The 25,915-nt window shown below is 31.8% G+C and overlaps 2 protein-coding genes across 4 annotated transcripts in view; one reads left to right on the top strand and one right to left on the bottom strand.

The window, feature by feature from the left end:
* The window catches only part of LOC118201403 (sperm-specific sodium:proton exchanger-like), a 251,684-nt gene extending 236,700 nt beyond the window's left edge, over window positions 1-14,984 (top strand). Inside the window, exons 26-27 of one of the 2 annotated variants that reach the window (XR_015042259.1) lie at window positions 8,886-9,054; window positions 14,773-14,984. The gene's annotated coding sequence lies outside the window, so the exon portion shown is untranslated. The other variant, XR_015042261.1, reaches the window with a different exon arrangement.
* Window positions 1-25,915, bottom strand: part of LOC118197310 (uncharacterized) — a 134,572-nt gene that overhangs the window by 40,694 nt on the left and 67,963 nt on the right. For both annotated transcript variants that reach the window (XM_085821168.1, XM_085821165.1), the window contains exons 6-8: window positions 22,998-23,196; window positions 10,549-10,708; window positions 5,385-5,569 (exon numbers count right to left, since the gene is read on the bottom strand). In XM_085821168.1, the coding sequence (XP_085677294.1) occupies window positions 5,385-5,569; window positions 10,549-10,708; window positions 22,998-23,196 (544 nt within the window). The remainder of the gene's footprint in view (window positions 1-5,384; window positions 5,570-10,548; window positions 10,709-22,997; window positions 23,197-25,915) is intronic.

The following is a 25,915-nucleotide window of genomic DNA, read 5'->3' as shown; positions in this document are numbered from 1 at the left end:
TTCAGAGGCATTTCCACAAATTTCACGTACTGTTTTGTTCGAAATTGTGTCTGACCGCTTAAATTATCGCAAACTGTGTTCCTGATGGGTTCCAAAAATGCTCCTTGATGTTCACAAAACAAAGCGACTTGGTAGTGCCCTGACATTTCTCACGCGGTACAGTGATGAGGGAAAAAAATTTCTAAACCAAATTGTGACAGGTGATGAAACTTGGGTGTGTCATTTCACACCAGAATCGAAACAACAATTGATGGAGTGAAGACACACTCATTCTCTGAAAAAACAAAAGTTCAAAGTGACAATGTCATCACAAAATATCATGTGCACTGTGTTCTGGGATAGGAAAGGTGTTTTGCTTACTGAATTTTTTCCCAGAGGTGAAACCATTAATGTGGCACGATATTGTGAGACTTTAACAAAACTAAGGCATGCCATTCAAAACAAACGAAGAGGAATGCTCAGTAAAGGAATTGTGTTGCTCCATGACAATGCTCGGCCCCATACTGCTGGTGTCACTCAATCGTTAATTCGACAGTTTCATTGGGAGCAGTTCGATCACCCGCCGTACAGCCCGGACTTGGTGCCGTCCGACTATCACTTATTCCTGCACATGAAGCGCGAGCTTGATGGCAAGCGCTTTGGATCTGATGATGACACGAAAAATGCTGTGGAGTCGTGGTTATCGAAACTGGCGGGAAGTTTCTTTGACGATGATATACAAAAACTGGTCACTCGCTATGACAAGTGTTTGATCATTGGCGGAAACTATGTTAAAAAATAGTTTAAGACATATATTTTCATGTAAAAATAAAATTGGATTTGAAAAAATTGTTTTACTTTTTTTTTTTTTTTTTTTCAAAATGGTACTTAGTTTCCGAATACGCCTCGTAGTTACAAATGTTGCATATCTTTGAGCTCTTTCTGTTAGTGCAATTTTACAGTAGCCTCTAGACAAATCTAATAGGGTAATATATTTTGCTTTTGCTACAGTTTCGATACGTTCTTCAACATTAGGCAAAGGATAGTATTCAGTTTTAGTAACAGCATTGAGTTTACGATAATCAATACAAGGCCGAGGATCCTTTGATGAAGATTCTATCAAAATCATGGGAGATGTATAGTCCGATTTTCCCGGCTCTATAATTTTAAGATCAAGCATTTTCTGGATTTCCTTTTTGAGAATTTCAGTCTGTCGGGGGTGACTCCTAGACCAGTCACCCATTCTTTGCAATAATTTTCTATTTCATAATTGAAATCCACCCATGTGGATTCGGTACTCTTTTGATGCTTCATAAATTTCTGCCTAAACTTTTCCGGGCTTAGTTTAAACCATCTTAACAATAAATTCCTCATGTGTTCATAGTCTTTAGCTTTATCGGAGGGTTCTCTAGCTATTAACTGGGTTTCTTCGTAAGGAAGTAGTCCAGTAAATGATATACAAATTCTTCTTTATCAATTTGAGTCCATTCTGCTTGCCTTTCAAACAATAGCAAATATAGACTGATATCTCCTTTCTTGTCATCGAATTTCTGCATAAGGTGATGTAGCTCCGTTTTCGGCCGGATCTGTCCGGTATTTTGAGACTCTGTCTCTGCTTCAAGTCTTAATCTCTCTAATTCATACTGTTCTTTCCTTTTCCACTCTTCCGCGTCTTCCTGTCTTCTATGTTCTTCTCTTTTATCCCTCTCTTTCTGTTCTTCTATTATTGTGTCCAAGACGCCTTTGACGAATACTTCATCATAATCTCTACTTTCAACAATTTTCTGTTTTAAATCAACTACAGTCAAAAGTCGTTAATTCGGACACCCATAATTCGGAATGATCTATAATCCGGACCTCAAAGCTAAAAACTTTCTGCGCATGCTCCGCGTTGACACATGCGCATAGGCGTTTACGCATGCGCGTAAGACCTCTTACGACTGCGCATTTGCGTGTGCGCAAGCGCAGAATACGTTTTCACGTGCGCGTTTTATGTATAACGGACGGTGTAAGCTAAAATTATCTAATTATCTATTTCAGTTAATGTTGATGATTGCGTTGTTCCTTAATTTTCGAATTGGATCCGGCTTATTATTTTTTGCAGACTGTAAGAGCAATACTAAAAAAGTAAACTTGAAATTTCGATTATGTCAAATAGAATTTTTGATTCTGAAGCTCCTAAAGGATCGTACAAAACGAAAGTATGTTTCGATGTCCATCAAACAAAAAGTGGAATTGCTGCAAAAAATGGATAAAGACATGAAGAATGTGACAGAGAGGTTAGTGAAAACGAAAAAATTTCGATTGACAAGTTAGTCGGTATTCTCGGCACAGCAATTAACGGGACTTGAACAGCGGAACTTTGTAAGTGAACAAAAAATTATGTCTGTTTATAGAATTAAAGAGAAAGTATTATCACATAAATCGAAACAACTTACATTGAAAGAAATGTTTAATAAAGTAAACAAATAAATATTAAGCTTTTTTTTTTTTTGTAAATTTTGATACCCTTTAGATCATAATTGTTCCTTATTTCATAAATTACGGTTTCATATTTTTAATTTTAGAATTTCTGCATGCCATCTTACGCGATTTAAACTGATGATCTATAATCCGGAAAAATCGATAATCCGGAATCGCCGAAGTCCCGACGAGTCCGGATTAACGACTTTTAACTGTATTTTCAAATCTGCAGTCACATGAACTCCCAGTTCATCAGCGAGATTTTGCAAATCTTCCTTACGAGCTCTTCCTAAGTAAGACATTGTTTCTATGTTTAAAAATAACGAACACTGTGTTCTTTGTACTTCCTCAAAATAGCTCAATTCAATTACTTTAATTAATTAATGCAGTCAAGAATCACGGAATTAAATGCACTCTGTTAAATATGTATACCTCAAGAATGAAATATTTAAATTATATGAAGTTCATTCTTTCTACCACATTAATTGTGACTAAAATAAGAATAACAACATAGAGCAATATATATATCTACTGTCTGGACAACTAAAATGAATATTAAAAATAATATCCAATACGGTAATAAAATATGACAATTCAATATTAACAGGAAGTAATAATCTGGTATCGCTAATATTGCGTTCAGTGATGAACTAATAAAATAAAGCAATTCAATATTAACAGGAAGTAATAATCTGGTATCTCTAATATTATGTTTAGTGATGAACTAATAAAATAAAAATATGCACGATTATTCGATCTCAGTCGGTGACTCCAAAATAATTATGACTGTGATTCTTTGGCGATATGCAACTCCAGTCATGGAACACAGCAATAACTTCTATTTAACACTCAAAAATGGTGACATACAAACAAGAAGAAAAAATAATTCTAACATTTAAAAATACGAGGGCCATCCAGGAAGTAGATTACGTTTCCGTCTGTGTCCGCTAGGGGCGGGGCTAGCGCGGCCATCTTGGGGTCAGAGCGTTGCGCAGGTCAGTCTGCATCTAGCCGTGCTAGTGAGAGGTTCGTGCTGTGCTCCGTTCAGATACTGTGACGGTTTGAAATGTCTGCGTTAATTGAAAATCTTGCGAGGTGCGCTCAGTAACAAGGTTTCTGACTGCAAAAAACTGTAAGCCGATAGAAATCTATCGGCAGCTTCGTGAAGTGTATGGGGACAACATTATCACTGAAGGTGGAGTGCGTCAGTGGGTCATAAGATTTCAAAATGGCCGAACCAATGTTCACGACGAAGATCGAAGTGGGAGACCCAGCATAGTGACCGCCGAACTTCTCGAAAAAGTCGATGCTAAAGTCCGTGAAAATCGAAATTTCACAATAACCGAACTTTCTTTGAGTTTTCCACAAATTTCGCGAAGTTTGTTGCACGAAATCATCAGCGAAAAGCTTGGTTACCACAAGTTTTGTGCAAGATGGATTCCAAAAATCTTGACAGAGGACCACAAAAATCAGCGAATGGGTGCAGCGTTGAACTTTTTAGACGCTTACCATAAGGATGGTGACTCTTTACTCGATCGCATCGTTACTGGTGACGAAACATGGGTGAAACATGTGAACTGTGAAACGAAATTGCAATCAATGCAGTGGGGGCACACAAGTTCTCCCCAAAAACCCAAGAAATGCATGCAAACAATGTCGGCAAGGAAGATGATGGCGACTGTTTTTTGGGACAGAAAAGGTGTAATTTTGGTGGACTTCCTGGAAAGAGGCACTACAATAAACTCTCAAAGTTATTGCCAAACTCTCCAAAAACTCAGAAGAGCAATTCAAAACAAGCGCAGAGGAATGTTGAGCTCTAAGATCTTGTTGATTCACGACAACGCCCGGCCCCACACGGCAAATGTCACTCGTAAAGTTCTTGAATCTTTTAAGTGGGAGTTGTTTCCTCATCCGCCGTACAGTCCCGACCTGGCACCGAGCGACTTCCACCTATTCCCAGCAATGAAGAAGTGGCTGGCTATGCAGCGTTTTGATGACGACGCACAGCTGCAAGAAGAGGTAACGAAGTGGTTGAAGGCGCAGGCGGCCGAATTTTTCGACGAAGGAATTTCCAAGCTCGTACATCGCTACGATAAATGCCTTAATTTGTATGGTGACTATGTAGAAAAGTAGTATTTGAGTGTGGCTTTCATCTGTATATAATAAAATTTGTTTCCTATAGTTTGTTTATTTTTTTATTCCAAAACGTAATCTACTTTCTGGATAGCCCTTGTAAATTACATTCTTCGTGCGAAAGTCGCACGTGACATTCGAGTCTGGTTTCAAATATTGCCATTCACAAATACCTTAATGTTCATCTATTTAAATTATTTAAACTACAAGATTTTAATACTATTTAAAGCTGTTACAATGCTAATGGTCATGACTGTTCCAAAAAGATAGTACACTATGTGTTTGAAATGAAATATTTTCGCATGCTCCAGCCTTTCCTGACTGGGCATGCACTATGTAAATTTATTCACTTTTTAACGAGGAAAATACATTATGAAGGATCATGATAAACCCCTGATAATTATACCATATACTAATCTTGCACATAACTTAGAAGAAATAAGACAACTTAGACATAGAAGAAACCATCATTTATAACATCAAATAGAAAAGTGTTATGCTAAATTCAGAGATAGCTAATTTAGATATATTTTTTAAAAAAAAATAGACAATTTTTTCAGAGGCTATCCATTTCTTAAGTAATGACGGCCACATCAGAATAAAACTAACCTAGGCATTTCTTGCAGCCTTGATAAATTCAAACCTGGTCTTTATTTGAAATTTTAAACTTTAAATTAAGATTTTGTGCTTAAATGAAAGAAATGTTTTTATTTAGCATGATATAGTTTGTTTATCTTGAAATTTGATATTCCTAAAACTTAAAATTCTGTGCTACAAAGAAAAAGATGGAAACAAATGCATATTCTTACGTATGCTCTCTTTCCAAATCAGCATGCTGCTGCACATGAATATTTGGGGTTGATTCTATGCTTTTCTCAAGGGGTGACAACAAATCTTCCAATTCAGATTGTTGAGCAAGAATAAAATCTAATTCAAGATCTAATCTTTGTTGATCAAGCTTGACTCTTTCAACAGCATCATTTAATACAGTGATCTAAATTCAAAATGAGATTTCATTATTGAATACATATATAAATATACAAATTTAAACAAATTTAAATTTTAACAAACATGTATATATGTGAAAAGGAAATTTAAAGTTAAATTTAAAAAATCTGCAAACATATAAAAGATTTAATTTTCGAACTAATCTACAATATCATTTAAATTCAGATAGCATAAGTAAATAAAGTGCAAAACCAAACCATGAAAATAAATTCACCAATTTAGCAAATTAAAATTAATCTAAAAAAATTTTTTTAAATGTATAAGTGAATGACTGTTGAGCAGGCAGGAGACAGACTTATCAAGGGGAAGTTGCCCCCAAACCTAACTCTCCAATCATTCAATTTATGTTTTGTCAATCATGCAGGCAAGGGTAAAAGTCAAAACCTAAAGTAAAGAGTGAATAATGTCCAAAAAGAAATACCAATTAAGTGGTACCTTTAGAAATTAGCAATTAAAAATTAAAGTTCTAAAAGGAAAATACCAATGAAGCCTTTTGAGAAATAAGCAATGTCAGTATTAATTAAGTCAAGTATTAAATTAAACTGTTTTAAAAAAATTAAATTTTTTATAATTCAGAAACCAATCTATTTTAGAAACCCTTGTCTACAGAAACCTTTCCGACACGAATATGCATATCAATAAAAAGAAACTGTGTCGGGGAGGTTTCTGTAGACAAGGGTTTCTAAGAATTCCTTCAAGAACTCAGAAAGTACACAAAATAGCTCTGGAAAATGTGTATGAAGAAACAAAGAATGAAGTTATTGATGGTGTATTACAGAAATGGTTCGTGCAAAAATGATAAAGAATCACACATCCGAGAGTCCGATTTTGTAAAAAACAGAAGAGCACACAAGAAAGTCAACAGAAAGACGAATTATTGCCCAATGGCAGATGGCTTTCATAATACAAAAAGCCTTAAGAAATTTATCACCTAGGTGTACATGGCAAAAAATTAGATGGCTTTCACAATGCAAAAAATTCCAAGAAAATTTCTTTAACCCTTTCGAGACTGTGCACCTTTAAGATGGATGGGAGTTGAAATAGAACAAAAATCACAGGGAAAAAAAAGAAAGGTTTCAGATTTTAAATTACATCCAAAGGGGCTTTTTTTTTTTTTAACATTTTGTGTGTTACCTTTATTTATTAAATCTCATGTTCTTTGCACTTAAACCATAAAATTCATTTCAACAGCAATATCGCAAAATAATTTTAAAATGAGCATATCTTAAGAATTTCTGAAACACAGTCTCGCACACTGGTAATTAAAAAAAAGCCAAATCCAGTGCTCCAAAATGAAAATTTTGATGCCTTACCAACTTACCGTAAAGCCCATAAGTCAGAATGGACAACTTTTTTTTAATCCCAAAAATGGATTTTAAATAATTAAACTGCAAAGGCTCACAAGATGCCTTTAAAAAGTATTTTTTAATCTGCTACATAACTTAAAGTAACTTAGTATTATTTTTTATGCTTTTCCAGTTTACTTATTCATTTATTTATGTGATCTAAAGACCAGTTCCAAAGAAAGAAACTTAGCCAGGAATCTCTCACATCACATAATTAGAAATAACATGAATTTTATATATATTTTGATCCAATTATTTGATAGTTACAAACATTCTTTTAGAGCAATGTTAAACAACTGAAATGACCTTAATGACTCTATATTTCAAACAATTATTAAGCCAATAAACATTTTGAAATAGCATTAATATGTATTGTTATTATTCCTGGCCAGGTTAAAAAAAAAAAAAAGAAGGTATCCTTGGCCGAGGGTGTCCGCCTATAACATCGCGAACGAAAACGTCGCGGAGAAAACACCACAAGGCGAAAACGTCGTGCTACAAAACATCGTGGGAGAAAACATCGCAAAGAGAAAACATCGCAGTTCTAAAACATTCTGCTACAAAACATCGCCATCGAAAATAAAGCGGTTAAAAAACTTCGCAGTTTAAAAACATCGTCATCGAAAATATCGTGGTAAAAAATAAAGTATCTACAAATCATCGCATGACGATAACTTCGCAGACATGCTTTTATCAGGTTTTAATTATTGTAAATGGATATTCCCACAATGATTTGTGAGCGCAGTATGTAAAGAAGGATAATTTTTATTTTCACATATTTTATTAACTAATAAATGTTTGCTGAAAAAGTAAGAAGGAAACTTAAGCATAAAAAATTAAATGCAAATTATAGATTATACTTTTCATGAAAAATTACCAGTAAAAACTTTATAAAAATTATTTATTAATGGCCTTTGTTAGTTAACTATGTCGGTTTAAAATTCTATTAAGTGCTATAAGTTGCATTAATTTTCTATGCTTAAGTTTCATTCTTACTTTTTCAGCAAACATTTATTAGTTAATAAAATATGTGAAAATAAAAATTATCCTTCTTTCCATCTTGCGATCACAAATCAATATGGGAATATCCATTTACAGTTATTAAAGCCTGAAAGAAGCATGTCTGCGATGTTATCGTCATGCGATGATTTGTAGATACTTTATTTTTTACCCCGATATTTTTAAACTGCAAAGTTTTTTAACCGCTTTATTTTCGACGGCGATATTTTGTAGCACAATGTTTTAGAACTGCGATATTTTCTCGTTGCGATGTTTTCTCCCATGATGTTTTGTAGCACGACGTTTTTGCCTTGCGTTGTTTTCTCCGCGACGTTTTCGTCCGCAATGTTTTTGCCGTGATGTTTTCGGCTGTAACCTTGGCCGAGTTGCTTGGGCATTTTACTTGGACAGCCCAAATTTGCCAAGCTGCATCTCAGTTTTAAAATAGAACCCCCTCAAGCCAAAACTCAAATTACCCACCTCTTTTCCTACCTCATACCTCTCCACGGGCTTTCAGCTTAACAATATTTTAATGCTCCCATGATGCAAGGATACCATGCATTTATATACATCTACACCTTTTGGATCTGAAACCTGACTCAATATGGCAGTTGACATCAGTTAACTTCCATATTCAATTAGGACAACATTGATAGGCTCTATTCTTATATGAGCCTTAAGATCACGAAATGTGGCGATATGTGTTCTGTGCTGGTTTTTGGCACGACTGCATGTTTTATGGCAACCCTTCTGATGTTGAATACTTTTTTGCTGGAGTGTTTTAATTGCTCGTTGGTTCGTGTCGTGCATGTTTTGAAATGGCCTATGTTGCAATGAGACACATGGTTGCAAGAGGGTCTGAGAGATTATTTTTAGTGGCTGTGCATGATAGAAGTAAGGAAATGCTGATGCAGTGTATTAAAGAATGGATTGAGCCTTGTATAATTATTTTTACAGATGGTTTGAAATCTTGCAAGGATTTAGGAAAAGAAGGTTTTCAACATTTATTTGTGAACCATAGTATGAATTTTCTGGATAGTGTGTCTGGCTGTCATATAAATACGATGCTAATTATGTGGTGACATGAAATTGGTATTTCTGCTGTTCAAAAAAGCATTCATCCATGGTAAGTGCATTTTAATTTATTCTTGTTCTTATTTTGTAGAATGTTATGTTCATTGTTTTTTTAGTATGAATTTCTGTCGTTATTGCTGTTTTTTTGAATTGTTTGAAATTTATTTTAGTTATTTTAGTTTATTTTGTTGATTAGTGCATAGTGCCTAGATTGTGCAATTCATAGATGTTTTTTAAAGTTGAAACAGAATGCTATGTACATGGTATTCTTTGAAATTTTTTGTTGTTATGTTAATTTATTAAAGCGAGGTGCATATAAAAGTAGTTCCCATATTTAAAGCATGAAAGAAGTTCTCGATGATAACTATTTTACATAATAATATCTTTTGTAAGACTTTAAAAGACAAGTAATCAATTATATGACCAAAAAATAAATTTCTGAAAAGTAAAAAATAACTACAGTTGTTATCAATGATACATATGTTTAAATGTATGCAAATACATATTTATATTTTAAAAGCTTAAATAATAAAAATAAGAAACGGTATACACTTTAAAAATGCAATTTCATCATCAATTCAATATCTACTCCCAAACTCCTAATTCCAAATTGGTATCATTTGAAGTGTTCTGAAGTGACTTTAATAGAAAACTCTCCTCTACTGTGTCCTGATGAAAATTTAAAAAATGCCTGATGCATGTATTAATTCAATACAACATGCAACCTTTAAGCTTGCATTAATTCAATTTTTGAGCCTTAGTCCACTGAGTAAGTTTGGAGTTTTATTGCATCTCTTAACTCCAAGCATATAAAGAAATGTAACATTTAAATCTAGGGTGATTAAATACCTTTGAAAATGAGTCTGCAATTCACATTTAAAGGAAACTTTTGGTGGTACATTTGAAACTGCTAGAGTTACATAATTTGTATACATTTTTATCACTCTACAACAGCAATAAAAATTTTCCTTTCCTTCTACTTACTAATTTAAGAAATAATACACAAACGAAACAATATGTAAAATTTGCTATGCATATATAAAATTTGCTATGCATATATTAAAATTACACACATTAATGAAAAACAATTCTGAATTCATTGTTTATGGATATCTTGATTAAAATTCCAATTTATTACAAACCATAAAGTTAAATTAATCTTATTCTGATAATTCTACATAAAAAGAAGATTTTGACTTTAAATAATGGTGATCCTCTCTTTCCTCAAGATGAAAAAGAGGACTGTCAAGGAAGCATATTTACTCAGCTAATCAGTGTAATAAAAATAAATGTTAGGTCTGATTTCCCCTTATTACACAGTTTACATATATTTTGTTTTTGCAATTTCAAATATTATGTATTACTTTTAAAATGCTGATTATGCTAATATTTTGCTTCTATAAACATTAATGATCAGAGAATGATATATTATATGAATTAAAAAAAAACTTTTGCTAGGGAGAGGGGGGCTGAACACTGGAAAAAATCACAAGCTTCAGGATTTAAAAGAAAGGTTCATGTTTAATATCTATGCACATATTTTTACCTTTTCTCCATTAGAAATTAATAGTTTATCCCAAGCATTAACTTGAGTAGCTTGATTCAAAAACACTTTTTCTTGTTCTTCCAATTCAATTTTCCATTTGTTAATTGTATCCTCAAGCTGTCTAAAATTTATAGTAGCAGGAGAAGCTGTACTTGGAGTTCTAAAAATACAAAGAAAAGTAAAAAGCATTTTAGTAACATAGTAAAACAATACATTTAAACGATTTAATATTTTTATTAACATTAAACAATACATTTTTTAACTATACACGTATATACACACACATATAACACTTCAGTAATTCACACAATTTTAAAATTCCATGCATGCTCTGAAAAATGAATAAGCAGAGCTATGAGATTTTTTGAAAATACACACATGAAAAATCAGCCATGCTCTCAGGAGATCTCCAGATCATCCAAATGCCTGCCAAATGTGTAACCAATTACAGCATGAGAACATACAGCTGGAAAAGTCTTTTTATGTTCTCAGCATGAGAACATACAGTTGGAAAAGTCTTTTTATATTCTCACTAATTTAAAAGGCAACAAGACCCAACAGCCAGATACAAGTTAGGACAAATTATAGTCCCCCCCCCACCTCCAGAGCAGGAATTACGAAAAATCAGATACGCGTTTGGCAGGATTTCAACTTTGATTCATCTGACTGCTGGCTGAACATACTACCAAATGTACCATAAGAACATGCCAGTGGAAATGAAAAAATCCAGTAATGTGGAAGCTTTGGCAACAGAAAAGGGCAATGATGTAATTCGAACTTGAAAGTGTGATTTGTTGCAAATGTTATGAACATCTACAAAAACGAATTTGACTATGGTAAACAATAAATTGGTCCTTCATTCAATATCTGTTTAATGCAAGTTATTTCATATGACTTTGCATTTATTATAGTTCTGAAATATACTGCGACTTAAAAAAACTAAAACTATAAGTACTGCTAAAAAATTTTCTTTCATGTTAGTACAAGCAATTTATTAAAAAATAGCAACATGTATAAACATGCCAGATAATTCAATTTACTATTAAACATACCTGAAAAATCTATTTATTATTTTATTTAATCCAATTTTGTCAGCAATTTGTTAATAAATATACAGTGACTCAAATTTGCTTTCAGACAATAGTATTTTTCAAATTTATTTGCATAGATCTTGTACTAAATATTAAAACATAGACTCCACATTTTTCCCCTAATGCATTATTTATTCTCTTTTTAAGACTGGCTTGTTGAAAATCAATATGATCAAAATATTCCTTGTAATTAAATAATTTATTCAAAATGTATTAGTCAGTAATTCAGATAATTGAAACTTCTGTTGAGATGTTTGGACATATGAAGTTCTTTGACATAATTTTTGTTTTAAGTAAAAATACATTACAAAAATTATTGTCTGCATTTGAAAACTATTACTTGTTTAGGAAAATATATTAACAGTTCCATATCTGATGTGAGAATGGCAAGAAACTTCAAATTAACAAATTCTATTAGAAAATTTAACTAATTATCATTGTTAGGATGGTAACCTAACAGGCGTTCAACTACTTTATACCCTCTGATCGCAAAGCCAGAATATATTTGCGATGCCTGTAAGATCATATATATATGTAAGATATAACAAAATATGATAGCTGTTTCAAAATATAATTGACGACCTCAAAATTAACATTCTAAATTTGGTAATCTGCCCTTAAATTCATCTCTTCTCAACGTTCCAGACTTTTCTATCTTATGTAACGTTTTAATGCAGATGCCCCTCGTCCAATCAAATTAATTCTAAACCAAAACTGTGAACTGAAACTTCAGCCTTCTTGCTATGAAAATACTATAACCTTTCCCTTTTTCCGGCGTTAGCTGTCCTGCTGGTAAGACGTTTTCATCTATGCTGCTGCCACTTACTTGCTTAAGATGATGTCGTACTTCAAAATGGGAGTTATTCTATTCAAATATTATGAAGAAATATCTTATCTGAAAAAGGATTATTTGATATGCATGGAAAAAATAAAGATTGTGATTTTTCAAGATATGTTGTGCTAAATTGCGTCATCATGCTTTTCACTCTGCCACCTTCAAACCACAGTTTCATTACAATAATATGGCGCAGCCGATTTTCGACCCTACAGGCGTGGAACGTCAGTGCAGTTTATTTCAACAAATCTCACATTGTTTAACGAATGAATAAAATAAAAAAGGTAACTATTCATTTGAATTCCCAATCAAGCCACTACGGTCTTCTCGGTCATCTACGCAGTATTGTAAGCTGTTGGGAGGTCCACTGCTTTCATCTACGCATTTGGAATCATTACATATTTATAAAAAGTCAGGACAGGATTAACCTGGTGCAAGTTTTCCCGAATGGATTTCGAACTCTGCTGCCTCAAACTTCCAGTGAATCACCAAATTCACTTCCGGTGTGTGATTTAACGGCATATTTTAAAAGTGCTTTGAAATCATCGAGTATCTGCGAGTTCAAAAGTGAAAAGTATTTCGAATCAAGGTCAGTGTCGCTAACGTAGTAAAACATGGTTAATCTTCCTTGCTCGCTCCGAATATTCACAATGTTTATGCATCTCCGATCATTGCGTAAAAACAAAATTAAACATCCAAAGTGCTTTGAAGGTCATCAACCTCATTAGTGAAATAAGAAATGCTAAATGGGATTTTATGCTCTCTTGCATGTTCAGCACTTTATTCGTCTAATTCTTCCTATTAAAAAAAAATGCAATACTATCAAAAGTCATGAAATGTGATCTGAAGTGATATTAAGTTCCAAATTGAGTTTATTTCATTTCGGAAAAGGAAAAAAAAAAGTTGCATTTTTAAGTTATTGTTTTATGATTTATTAATGATCTCAGTATTAAATCATACTGAGATCAAAGTTAATAATTTAAAAACTTTATCATTTATTTAAAATGTAGTTTTGCATTTGTGAATTGGAAAATAAAAATTATTGAATTTGATAAAAATTAGGTAAAGAATTTGAAGGTTTGACTTAGGGAAGGTTCCTAATGTGAATAAGATTTTTGTACTATTGTTTAAATTTCTATGAATTTATATTTTTTAATTTTTACTGTATGTTAAGAATGAAAGTATTGTTTTTGTAGGAATTTCTTTAATGTTTTTATGATAAACGTTGAAGGCTCTCACCTTATGAAAAAAATACATTTTTTTAATCTAAGTATTTTTATTTTTTCATAAAATGGAGTGTGTTTTTAATATTCGTATGGAATGACAGCAGTTCGAAAAAGGCCAGTTGCCTCTACAGAAGGAACGGACGTCTTTTCTACAATAACTGCTAATTTGGCAAATCTTTTGGCCACTGGTGAAGAATATTAAACACTAGTTTGCTCAACTGATAAACCAATATGATGGAAATGCTAGTATTTAGATAAAGTTGTGGAGTCTTCAAGTTTTGTAAAGAATACGTAAATTTTAAATGTCTTAATAATAGTGAAAAATTTGAAATTGTGTTTATGAATCGTGATTTACAAAATTTTTATATTTTAAAATGCCTTCCTTGAAAAACATAATTAAATAATATGAAAATTGGCATCTTAATTTGTAATACAATAGAAGCATTTTCATGAACAAAAATTTTAAAGAATTTTATCTGAACATTTAGTTTGTGAAAAAATTTGAACTTTTACCGTGTGGAACTATCAAGAACTTTACAAATTTTCATTGGACATTCTTATCTCAGAACACTAAAATGTGCAATTGTTTTTAAAAGAGTACAGTGTCTAAAATTACTATTGAATTCAAAATTTTATGACTTTCAATGTATTTCAATGTATATGACTTTCAATGAATATCGGTCAAAGTTTTATGGCGATAATTTTTTGTTTCAAAAAAAAGTAAATATGTTTTGTATTTTCACAATTATAAGTGTAACATTTTGCTGTTATAATGCTTTTTCTTCCACTCTGCTCACACAACCTTTCTTTTGAAGGGGGGATATGTAAGATATAACAAAATATGATAGCTGTTTCAGAATATAATTGACGACCTCAAAATTAACATTCTAAATTTGGTAATCTGCCCTTAAATTCATCTCTTCTCAAAGGTTAAAGACTTTTCTATCTTATGTAACGTTTTAATGTAGATGCCTCTCGTCCAATCAAATTCATTCTAAACCAAAACTGTGAACTGAAACTTCAGCCTTCTTGCTACGAAAGTACTATAACCTTTCCCTTTTTCCCGCATTAGCTGTCCTGCTGGTAAGACGCTTTTCATCTATGCTGCTGCCACTTACTTGCTTAAGATGACGTCGTACTTCAAAATGGGAGTTATTCTATTCAAATATTATGAAGAAATATCTTGTCTGAAAAAGGATTATTTGATATGCATGGAAAAAATAAAGATTGTGATTTTTCAAGATATGTTGTGCTAAATTGCGTCATCATGCTTTCCACTCTGCACCTTCAAACCACAGTTTCATTACATATATATATACATTTTAAAATATGTCCAAGAAATTAAGGCAATATATTAAAAGTACATAAATCCAGGTATAAAATAGCAGGAGCCTTTTGACATTAAAAATCAAGAAAATAATTCTTTCTCATGGTACTTTTGGGAGCTTCGCACTTTCTCATTGAAAACCCAGACTAGTCAGAGGGTTAATGTTATAAAGTGATGGAAATTTAATGGAACTGGTGAAAATGCACTTCCAAGTTCTTCGAAGCTAATATGAAGGAGGTCTAATTTATTCTAAGAAGAATCAAATAGAACCCAAATATTAATGCTGTGAAACTTACAGCAGATTTGCAACAATAGTTTGCAATAAAAGTTAACCTTGAAACTGTTAGAAGTACCATTATAACACTTACAAGAATACAAGCAAAATATGCCTATCATTCACAAAATCTATATTAACCAAAGATTTGTCATACTAAAACAAGGATGTGAAACTCGCGGCCCGCGGGCTGCCCACAACAAATATATTTGTGGCCCGGCCAATATATTGGCAAATAATAATATATAATAATAAACACATCGACGAAGAAAAAAATGAAATGTTTACTGCTAAGAAATTAATGATAATTTATTCAGTGTTGCTAGATTACTCACAGCGAGCTGACACACACACTACTTAAATTACAAATGCGTGCGAGTAGCTTGCGTTCAGCTACCTTCGGCTTTTGGGGAACACGTGCACTCAGAACTTGTACGCATCCCCCGATAGCCGAATGTGGCCGAACTCATGGTCTCAGTTTTCCAATCATAGTTTTGTACGATATATTGGTGCATGCATGTGCATGCACTTTGCTTTATTATTAATTATTACTTAATTCATATTGTTACGGATTTCATAGTTATTTATTTAGTTAGTTTTTTTTTATTTAGAATTGTAATTAGATTTGCTTCATGTTGCCTTAGCAACGCAGACGATTTTTGAAAAGACAGCTATGTTGGAAGGTTAAAAATAGAACAGCACGTGCATTTAATACCTAATAAATAAATAAATATCTAGTAATTGCTGTTGCCATCCACAAAAATCCAGATATTTATAGATGTTTCCAGTATATTCGAGAAATTAATTATAAAGCTTATAAAAGCCGAGAACAAACAACTCATCTCAGTAGTAGATGTAGTTCTAGCGAACTGTTTGTTTACTTAATGCTGTGATTGATTTGTAGCGATTTCGCTGTGAGATAGAATTAGTTTCTATGTTTTGAATTGATTTTTGCTAAACGTTTGACATTTTGTGATATTGTTAGAATATTTTTGAAGAAATATTACAGCATTTTGATTTATCTCTTGTGGAAAGAATAAATTTTTGTTAACTTTTTAACGTTAACCGTGTTTATTCCAACCCTTTGTATTCAGTATGTCTATATCAAAACCAAGTAGTAGTAAAATTAAACGAAAAATCGCAGACGAACATAGAATATTCCAAGTAAAATGGGAATTAGAATATTTTTGCTGTGAAATAAAAGATAAAATAATCTGCTTGATATGTAATAATACTATTAATGTACCAAAGTTATATAATATTAAACGTCATTACGAATAACACAAATCGAAATATAACAATTACGAAGGATTAATGAGAGAAGAAAAGTTGAAAGAGCTCAAGTTAGAAGTGAAAAAGCAACAGTCCATGTTTAGTAAAGTATTGCAAGAAAGTGAAGCGGCGGTACATGCAAGCTACGTCTTGTCCGAGTTTATAGCTAAACATTAGAAGCCTTTTACTGACAGTGATTTCATCAAGGAATGCCTAATGAAAGCTGGAGAAATTGTTTGTCCTGGAAATGTGAAGGCTTTTCAATCAATTTCGTTGTCTTGAAATACAGATGTGGAAAGAGTTACTGATTTAGCCGTGAATTTAAGTGATCAGATCAAAGCAAAATCATCTAGTTCCGAAAGTTTCTCCATTGCCTGTGACGAGAGCACGGACATTAGTGGGAAAGCTCAATTAGCAGTGTTTCTTCATTCTTGTGACAAGAATTTTAACATTTTTGAGGAATTACTGGAACTAATACCGATGCCTGGTACACTACAGGAGAAGATATATTTACTTGTGTTTTTGGACTTCTGCAGAAATACAATCTACCTTTGGCAAAATTAAATTCTGTAGCTACAGATGGCGCTCAATCAATGATCGGGAGAAACAAGGGCTTCATAGCATTACTAAGAAAAAAACTTAGTGAAATTCACGGTTCAAACATTCATCATATGCATTGTATTATACATCAAGAAGTTCTATGCATGAAAGTAATAAATATGGAGAATGTTTTGTCATATATAAAATAAGTTATAAATTTTATAAGGTCTCGAGGTTTAAATCAGCGTCAATTCACTGCTTTCTTAAGTGAGTTAGATAGTGAATATTTGGGTTTGTCCTACTATACCGAGGTACATTGGTTATCTTGCTCCAAGATTCTCAAACAATTCTGGGATTTGAAAGAAGAAATATGTCAGCTTTTAAAAACGAAAAATCAAGACGTAAGTTTGTTTTACGATCCAATATGGATACAAGATTTAGCTTTCTTGGTTGATATAACCAAACACTTAACCGATTTAAATTTATCGTTACAAGGAAAAGATCATATCATTACGAACATGTTTGACATAATTAAAGCATTCAAATGTCAACTAGTTCTTTGGGAAAAACAACTTAAAAATGAAGATTTGACGCACTTCCTGACGTGCAGCATGAACAAATCAAGTTTAGATGATACTTGTTCGTATCAAAAATATGCAGAAAAAATTGCAAATTTAACAACTGAATTTGAAATGAGGTTCAATGATTTTAGTTCCCTCGAAGACAATTTTTTTTTTTTTTTTTTTTTTTTTTTTTTTTTTTTTTCTTCGATTTTCTCAATAAGCATTGACTCTGTACCCAGCCATATGCAAATGGAGGTGATCGAGATTCAATGCAACTCAAATTTGAAAGCAAAATTCATTGAAGTGGGCGTGCCTGAATTTTACAAATATTTACCAGCCAGGTTTGAAAATACTCGAAAATTCGCATACGAAATTATTTCCTTGTTTGGTAGCACTTATCAGTGCGAGCAGTTATTTTCAGTCATGAAAGGTAATAAGCCTCCTATCAGAAACCGTATTAATGATGCTCACCTTGGGTCAGCATTGAAAGTTATCACTGCAAACAAAATTTCTCCCGAAATAGGAAAGATATTAGCAGAGAAGAGATGTCAAGTATCAGGACGTAAACATTAAATTTTTCTTGTTCTTTTCTATATAAATATATATACTGTCAAAAGTCGTTAATTTGGACTCGTAGGGACTTCGGCGATTCCGGATTATAGATCATCAGTTTAAATATGGTAAGATGGCATGCAGAAATTACAAAATTAAAAATATGAAACCGTAATTTATAAAATAAAGAACAATTATGATCTAAAAGGTATCAAAATTTACAAAAAGAAAAAGCTTAATATTTATTTGTTTACTTTACTAAATATTTCTTTCAACGTAAGTTGTTTAAGTTGCTTCGTTTCATGTGATAATACTTTCTCTTTAATTCTATTAAACAGACATAATTTCTTGTTCAGTTACAAAGTTCCGCTGTTCAAGTCCTATAACTGCTGTGTCGAGAATACCGACTAATTTGTCAATAGAAATTTTTTCGTTTTCAATAACCTCTGTCACTTTCTTCGCTATCGGAAGCGAATTATAATGACGAGGAATTTGATTTAAATCATATCAAAGACGGAGTACATCGAGATGAAATACTACATTTAGTAAGGAATTATAAGCCAAATAAAATAAAAACATCTGCCCTGAAGACAAGGATAGTGCTGACAGATCAACGTCCAATTCATTGCGCGCCACGGCGTTCCCCCCGCCGTGCAGCGTGAAATTGATAAACAGATTTCGGATTTCGAAACATACTTTCGCTTTAGATCCTTTACATATTAGCAAATATATATCGGAAATTCTATTTGACATAATCGAAAGTTCAAGCTTACTTTTATAAAATTACTCTAACAGTCTGCAAAAAATAATAAGCCGGATCCAATTCGAAGATTAAGGAACAACGCAATCTGCAACATTAACTGAATTAGATAATTTTAGCTTAGCTTATACTGTCCGTTATACATTAAACGCGCATGCGTAAACGTTTTATGCGCATGTGCACACGCATATTCGCAGCCGTAAAGGTATGCGTCAACGCGACGCATGCGCAGAAAGTTTGTAGCTTTGAGGTCCGGATTATAGATCATTCCGCATTATGGGTGTCCGAATTAACGACTGACTGTATATGTTTATTATTGTATTATTTGAAATAAATCTACGTTTCTATGAATATTGATTTTTTTTTTTTTTTTTTTTTTTTTTTTTTTGCGGCCCGCCTAAAGTTAAACCTTGTTTGTTTGGCCCAAGTGTACCTATGAGTTTGACGACTGTACTAAAACAATGTTATATTTGCAAACAAGTCACAGTTTAATACATTTAATTTTGGACAAATTGCTGTGTGATGAAAGCAAATAAAAAAAAATCATTAAAACTTATTGTCAACTGTTAATGATGAAGGTGGTTTGGGGATGTTTCGCTACCTCTGCAATGGGAAGTATAGTTTTTATAGAAAATAATATGGATGAATATAAATATTAATGAAAACCAAAAGCTTGTGCAAGAGAACTTGAAATACAAATTATGTTCATGTTTTTTCAGGATGATGATCCTAAACATATAACCCTAAATGTTCACTCGTGGTTATTATACAACTGTCCTGAAGTTGTCAAAACTCCGCCATTTTCTCTAGACTCATATGGCTTTGCTGAACTATATTACTGAACTTATATGGAACTCCTACTGGACTTATATGAATTGAGTTGGAGAAAGAATAGGGGAAACATGATATTTGTTTAAAAGCTCCATTAAAAGCAACTCTTGCAGAAGACCTTTAGTATAAAACACAACATCCTTACATAAAAAAAAAGTTAGTTGAATCTATGTTAGAGTTCATGTAAAGTGTAATCTTAGCTAACATAGATCGAACAAAATATTGAATGTCCCAATACATATGTTTCTTATTAAATAAAAAATTTAAAATATTTCAATACTTATGTGATTTTATTTTCAGAAATTTTTTAATAAATTACATTTTTACCAGAAAGCTTCGAATAACATTTCCCCAAACAAGTGATTTTTAAAAAACATGATCAATAGTATACAAGGGGGGGAATAAAGTCATTTCATTAGTATTTAGTAACTGGTATGAAAACAAAACTGGAAAACACAAGTGTCTGAAAATAAATGTGAGCCACCCTATATATATATGTATACACATACTACCAGGGTTGCCACTCAAAGAGGAGAATGAAATTCCCTGACTTTTCCAGGTTTTCCACGTATGTTTCGAGAAAATTCCAGTCTATTTGCGTAATGTACGTTGGCTGTGCTAAGAGGTAAATTAATTATGGTATTACTTGTACTGTGTAGCAAATTCACTTAATTATTCAATAAATCCCAGAGGACATTTATTCTTAATTATTCTTGGTACACTTTGTTTGATAATTTTGTTTACTTTTCCGCTTAAAAAACTTAATAAAATTTAAGATATATACATTGGATAACAACTGAACGTTTTATTTAATTATTACTCATGATCATCCCCAGTTCAACATGAGGCTAATCCGGTTCTTATAAATCACAACGCAATGCTAAAAGTTAGGTTAGATTTTAGGTAAATTTAATTTGTGTGAGGTGTATTCTTAAAAGGCACCTTAACACTTGAAAACACAAATATAATTATAATAGGAGTTGTTTTCTCCACTGAAGATTGAAATTTGAATCTGCCCAATCTGGAATAAAATAAGGCTTTTTTTGCAGACATTCTGCAGCTAAACGAAAGAAAGAAATCTATTTAATGATATTTTTTTACTAAATTGAGGTATTTTATATTTATTTCGCAGCATACATAAGGAAAAAAATATGTGCATTAAATTTCGTGATGTCATCATACTGCTAGAATTAATTTCAGGATTATGCCAGAGAAAATTTCCTGAAATTTGGAAATATTATTTACTAATGATAAATAAATTTAGAGAGAAGAAGCAACATTAAATTATATGAATAACATAAAAATAAAGATAATTACTTAAAAATTTAATTAGAATAATCAACGATATTTTAGCGAATACAGTTATATATGGTTATCCTAGATGATTGATTACTATTTTTTTATTTTACTGCAAAATGACAAGGTATTTATTAAAAAGAAAAGAAAAGAAAAAAAAAAGATTTTGCGGTAAAATCCTAGTATACGATACGGCCTTCGCGTGATTTTGAAAATTGTCGCCAAGAACAAAATGACCCGTTTACTGCTCATCATCATGTCGCCAAATCCCGCTGTACCATACATGGAGATTATTCTGACTAAAGAACATCTATGTAAAAAGCGGAGGGAAAATTTGCCAAGGGATTTGACGACGGAACGGCCAGAATTTCCCTCTCCGCGATGTGTACAGGAAATTGAGAAACACATGTTAAGAAGAAACTTTCTTTGACAAAAAAGAAAACTACGAAAATCCGTTTTTAAATTATTGCGAAAAATCCTAGAAGAAACGTTTTATCAAAGAACGTTTTTTCTTGGATTTTTTGCAATAATTTCAAAAACGGATTTTCGTAGATTTATTTTCCCCCCGTCAAAATAACTAATCCATGAATTAATTTACTTGCGCCAAAAAATATTTTCTTTTCCTTTAGAGTTTAAAGACATTTTAAACGATATTCATTTTATGAACTCTTGATAACGTGACCTTCGAACTTCGACACCGGTTTCGAGCTTTGGCGACAGATATATCGTGCATGCACAGCTGTTTCCCGCTATGATGGAACCGAGCCACGTCTGTTGCAGAAAGGTTTTCCTTCTTTACAATACATATTTTTTAACTCTAACCTTCATGGTACCGTATACTAAGATTAAACCCATTTTGTTTTATACGAGAACAGGTATTTTCTTTAGTTCATGCACTGCACATGCGATTCTCGAGGTTACTGGAAACCAATGTTGCGGGAAACTTGCTTTGCCTTTCTAAAAGACAATCAAATTGGAGCTGCGAAAATTGGCTCTATGCCAGCTGCCCGAATGACACTCGCATGATACACAATTCGCCAAAAAAGTGATCTCTTCCGACGTCGGCGCAAAATTCGCCTTTTTTGGCGGGATCGTTGTATGAAATTCCCTGACTTTTCCAGATTTTGACTAAAACACTTAAATTCCCTGACTTTTCCCTGAATTTTTTGGTCAATTTCCGAATTCCCTGACTTTTTCCAGTTTTCCAGGTAGCGTGGCAACCCTGTACTAGAAAATTAATTTTTTATGGACTCTTTCCAGTGGCCACAATTCAGCAGCTGCTACTAGAAAAGCTTCAAAAATCCACTATACTTCTATTCAAGCCAATGAATCATTGAAAATGGTAAGCATAATGAATATTTTACAATGAAAAACTAATATATTGACGCAATGCAAGTACAAAAAACCAATCATATCATTAACCATTTGCTTTTCACACTCGCGATTTTCTTCCGCCAATACAGAAATGCGCCAGATCCATTTTCTCACTGAGGCCACTACACGTAGTAAGTACCAGAAATTCCTTATATAAACTATATGTTAATTCTGTACATAAATAAGTATATTAAAAGAATATGCATATAAATAACAAAACTTTCTTTCTAATACTGTCAGTTGCAGGAAACTTAATTAACAATTAATACAGCTCACTATTTTACAGAAATCTAATTCAGAAAATGTTTTCTAATCTCTGTAAAAAATATACAAAAAAAGAACAATGAAAATTTATTCTAAATATTTATTTCATGTAAAGTTAGCTGAAACTTCAATAAATGTATGTAATGGTTAAAAATCAATATTAAATCAACGAACATAACAAACTTTCATCCAAATGGTACAACAAAACGTAATCAAAGATTTGCAAACATTTAAATATGCTTACACAGTAGTAGTTGTGCTTAAAACGGCAGATGTAATTGCTGCTGATACAGAAGATGCAGTGGAAAGAGATGTTGTAGTACCAAAAATTGATGATATGCTACTAGATGAAGTAGAAGTAGAAGATGAAAGCCCTGGAAATGAGAAACTTGCTGTTGTTGTTGCTGCTGCTGCCATGCTGCTAGCAGGTGTAAAGGAAAAAGCTAAAAATATTACAGAAAAATAATCAGCATCATAAACAATTTAAACCTTCCATACTATAAATATTCAATGGTAATATGCAGTCTTACATCAAAACAGATTACCCATTATAATTAAATCAAACACAAAGCTTCGAAAACCAAAATAATTAACCAATACATAAGATTGCAAAATTCATAAGTTTCAGAATTCTACTAGCAAGCAAATAGCTAAAATTACGTGTAATTAAAGATGGATAAGCAACCAATTCAAATAAATTTTAACAATACATTGAAGGAATTACAAAACTCATCCCCCCTCCAAAAAAAGAAAAAATCTTTCAAATATAATAAAGACAGAATTTTTTAAAAATTCAGTAAAGTATTTCACCTCAAACTTACTTAAGTTTACTTTAAAATTTTAAAGATAATATGAGATATCCAGTGACAAACAGATGAATAAACATTAGGTCATTCATAAACCTTAGAATAACATTTACTGAAGATGTTCTATGCATTTCTACAGAGTGCTTTTTTCTTAAAGATGAATGCAAATCTTATCAGTTTTAAAAAATTAAAATGTTTTCAATTACTGCAATCATTTTCACCCAAGGGGAAAGAGAATGGGGAATTAGCAGATTTCTATGAAAAAAAGAAGTAATATTATTTAACAAGTCTAAACCAAAATAGCAAAAACACTGATTATTTTTCCTGAATAGAAAAGACTTGAAATAATATATTCAGAATTTCATATTTCTATTGAATTTAACACCTTCATTACATTTATTTATATTTTCTTTCTTAGATTAGACTGCATTCGATAATGCTACCACTCACTTCAAAGACATATTCTTCAGAATATTGAAAATCACATTTTAACATTAGAGATGAATAATTAAAACAATTCTCTTCACATTAATCACAATGCAATTAAAAATACCTTTCTACTTTCTTGTATGAAGTAAAGGAAGTATCGTAATCACAAAAAATTCAGAGTACCATATTTGAATGAAATTATTCATTTTGATTGCTATCGAATGAAATTTAACGATGTTTCTGAGAGATATCTGTACCTAAGGACAGAATAAAGGACTCTTTTTCCCAAAACGAATTATAAAACTGATTTTAAAGGGATTCAGAAGACATTTTTTTTTGTGGTGTTTGTATGTATATAGGTACCTCACATAACTCAAAAACGAGTAGCTTCAGAATGTTAAAATTTTGTACATAGGACTGCTATAATACATAGTTGGCTGCTTGCCTTTTTGGTTACAATTGGCCACACCAAAAGTAAGTTAGAGGAATTCCTATGGGAGCAAACAGTTCTACACAAATTTGTAACCTATTTCTTTTTACTTTTGAATATAAATTCCAACTTATTTAAATAAAAATGAATTAAAGCTATTTGCTCATACTTTTAGATACATAGATGATATTATAACTTTCAATAATAATTCTACTTTTGAGCAATTCAAAATTTACTCAAATAGTTTAACACTTAATAAAACGAATACGAATCAAGATACTATTGAATTCCTAGACCTGCAAATTATTAAACACAGCAAAATTAAATTATTTGATAAAAAAAGGAATTTCCATTTTCATACTATTAAACTAATTAATTGGAACTCTAATATCTCTAGAAAAGTAATAGAAAACACGTTTCATAGCCAAATAATCAAAATAAAAAATATATGTACTGAAATAGACGATTTAAAGGAAGAAATAATAAAGCTAATTAATGTTCAAGTTGATAACCAAGTACCACCAAAATTTATTAATTTATATATTAAAAAGGCAGGCCTTGACTTTACTTTATAATTTTTTGGCTCTTTTGGATATGATAACATTACCTTAAACCTTAGCTGGAGGGTAATGAAGGATATAAAAGAGTAGAGAAATTATCTTGTAAATTTTTATTGTAAATATTTTGTAAATATGTATATTTAATCAATACTGGATTCTTTCCTTTTACTAATAAAGGGTCAACTCTTTTCAAAAGTCTCAATTATAGCCCGAATTGAGTGAAGATTTTAATCTTCTTCTTCTAATTTTCCATACTTTAGCCAGTATTTAGTTAAGTTTTGATATACCAATTGAAATCAAGTTCATTATACTTTTAATTTTTTCTTTCATTAAATATAACTTTTAATCAACTTCCTAAAGGAATTTTTGGGAAATTTCTGAAAAATTTTTTAGAGGACTTCGTTTCAAAAATTTTGGGAAATTTTACTTTAAAACTTTAATTTTAAAACATTTCAGTTTTTCTTAATTACCTTAATTACTTTAATTATTTGCAATTTTCACACAAAAAAAATTTTCACTTAACATTTTTTACAGTTTTTTCACAATTTTTCAACAGAACACACATTTCACATTACAAACAGTTTACATTTTTTATTTACAATACCACTTTATTTTCCTTCAAGCAAACTTACATCTCTTGATTGGCTTAGTTACTTAACTCCCTAAATAATTGATAATTACTACCTTTAGAATTTTAATTTTTAATTTAATTTTTAATATTAATGCTTACAAAATAATTTTTTACTATAACAAAGATAGCAGCTTGACACTCAACTTTACCTACATAAGCGCCATCTATATAATTTGAAGAACACACTTACTTCTCTTTTACAACACTTTCGCAGACCCCAACACTAATATAGTAGGTAAATTAGAATTAAAACTTACTATTTACTTGCTTTAAGTATTTTTTTTAATTTTTTATGTAGTATTTAAG

This window comes from Stegodyphus dumicola, chromosome 1 (genome assembly GCF_044657685.1).
Source record: "Stegodyphus dumicola isolate Sdum_Otavi_A_Nest chromosome 1, ASM4465768v1".
Classification (NCBI taxonomy): domain Eukaryota; kingdom Metazoa; phylum Arthropoda; class Arachnida; order Araneae; family Eresidae; genus Stegodyphus; species Stegodyphus dumicola.
The sequence above is the reverse complement of the archived record's forward strand: the minus strand, read 5'-3'. Positions and strand labels throughout refer to the sequence as shown.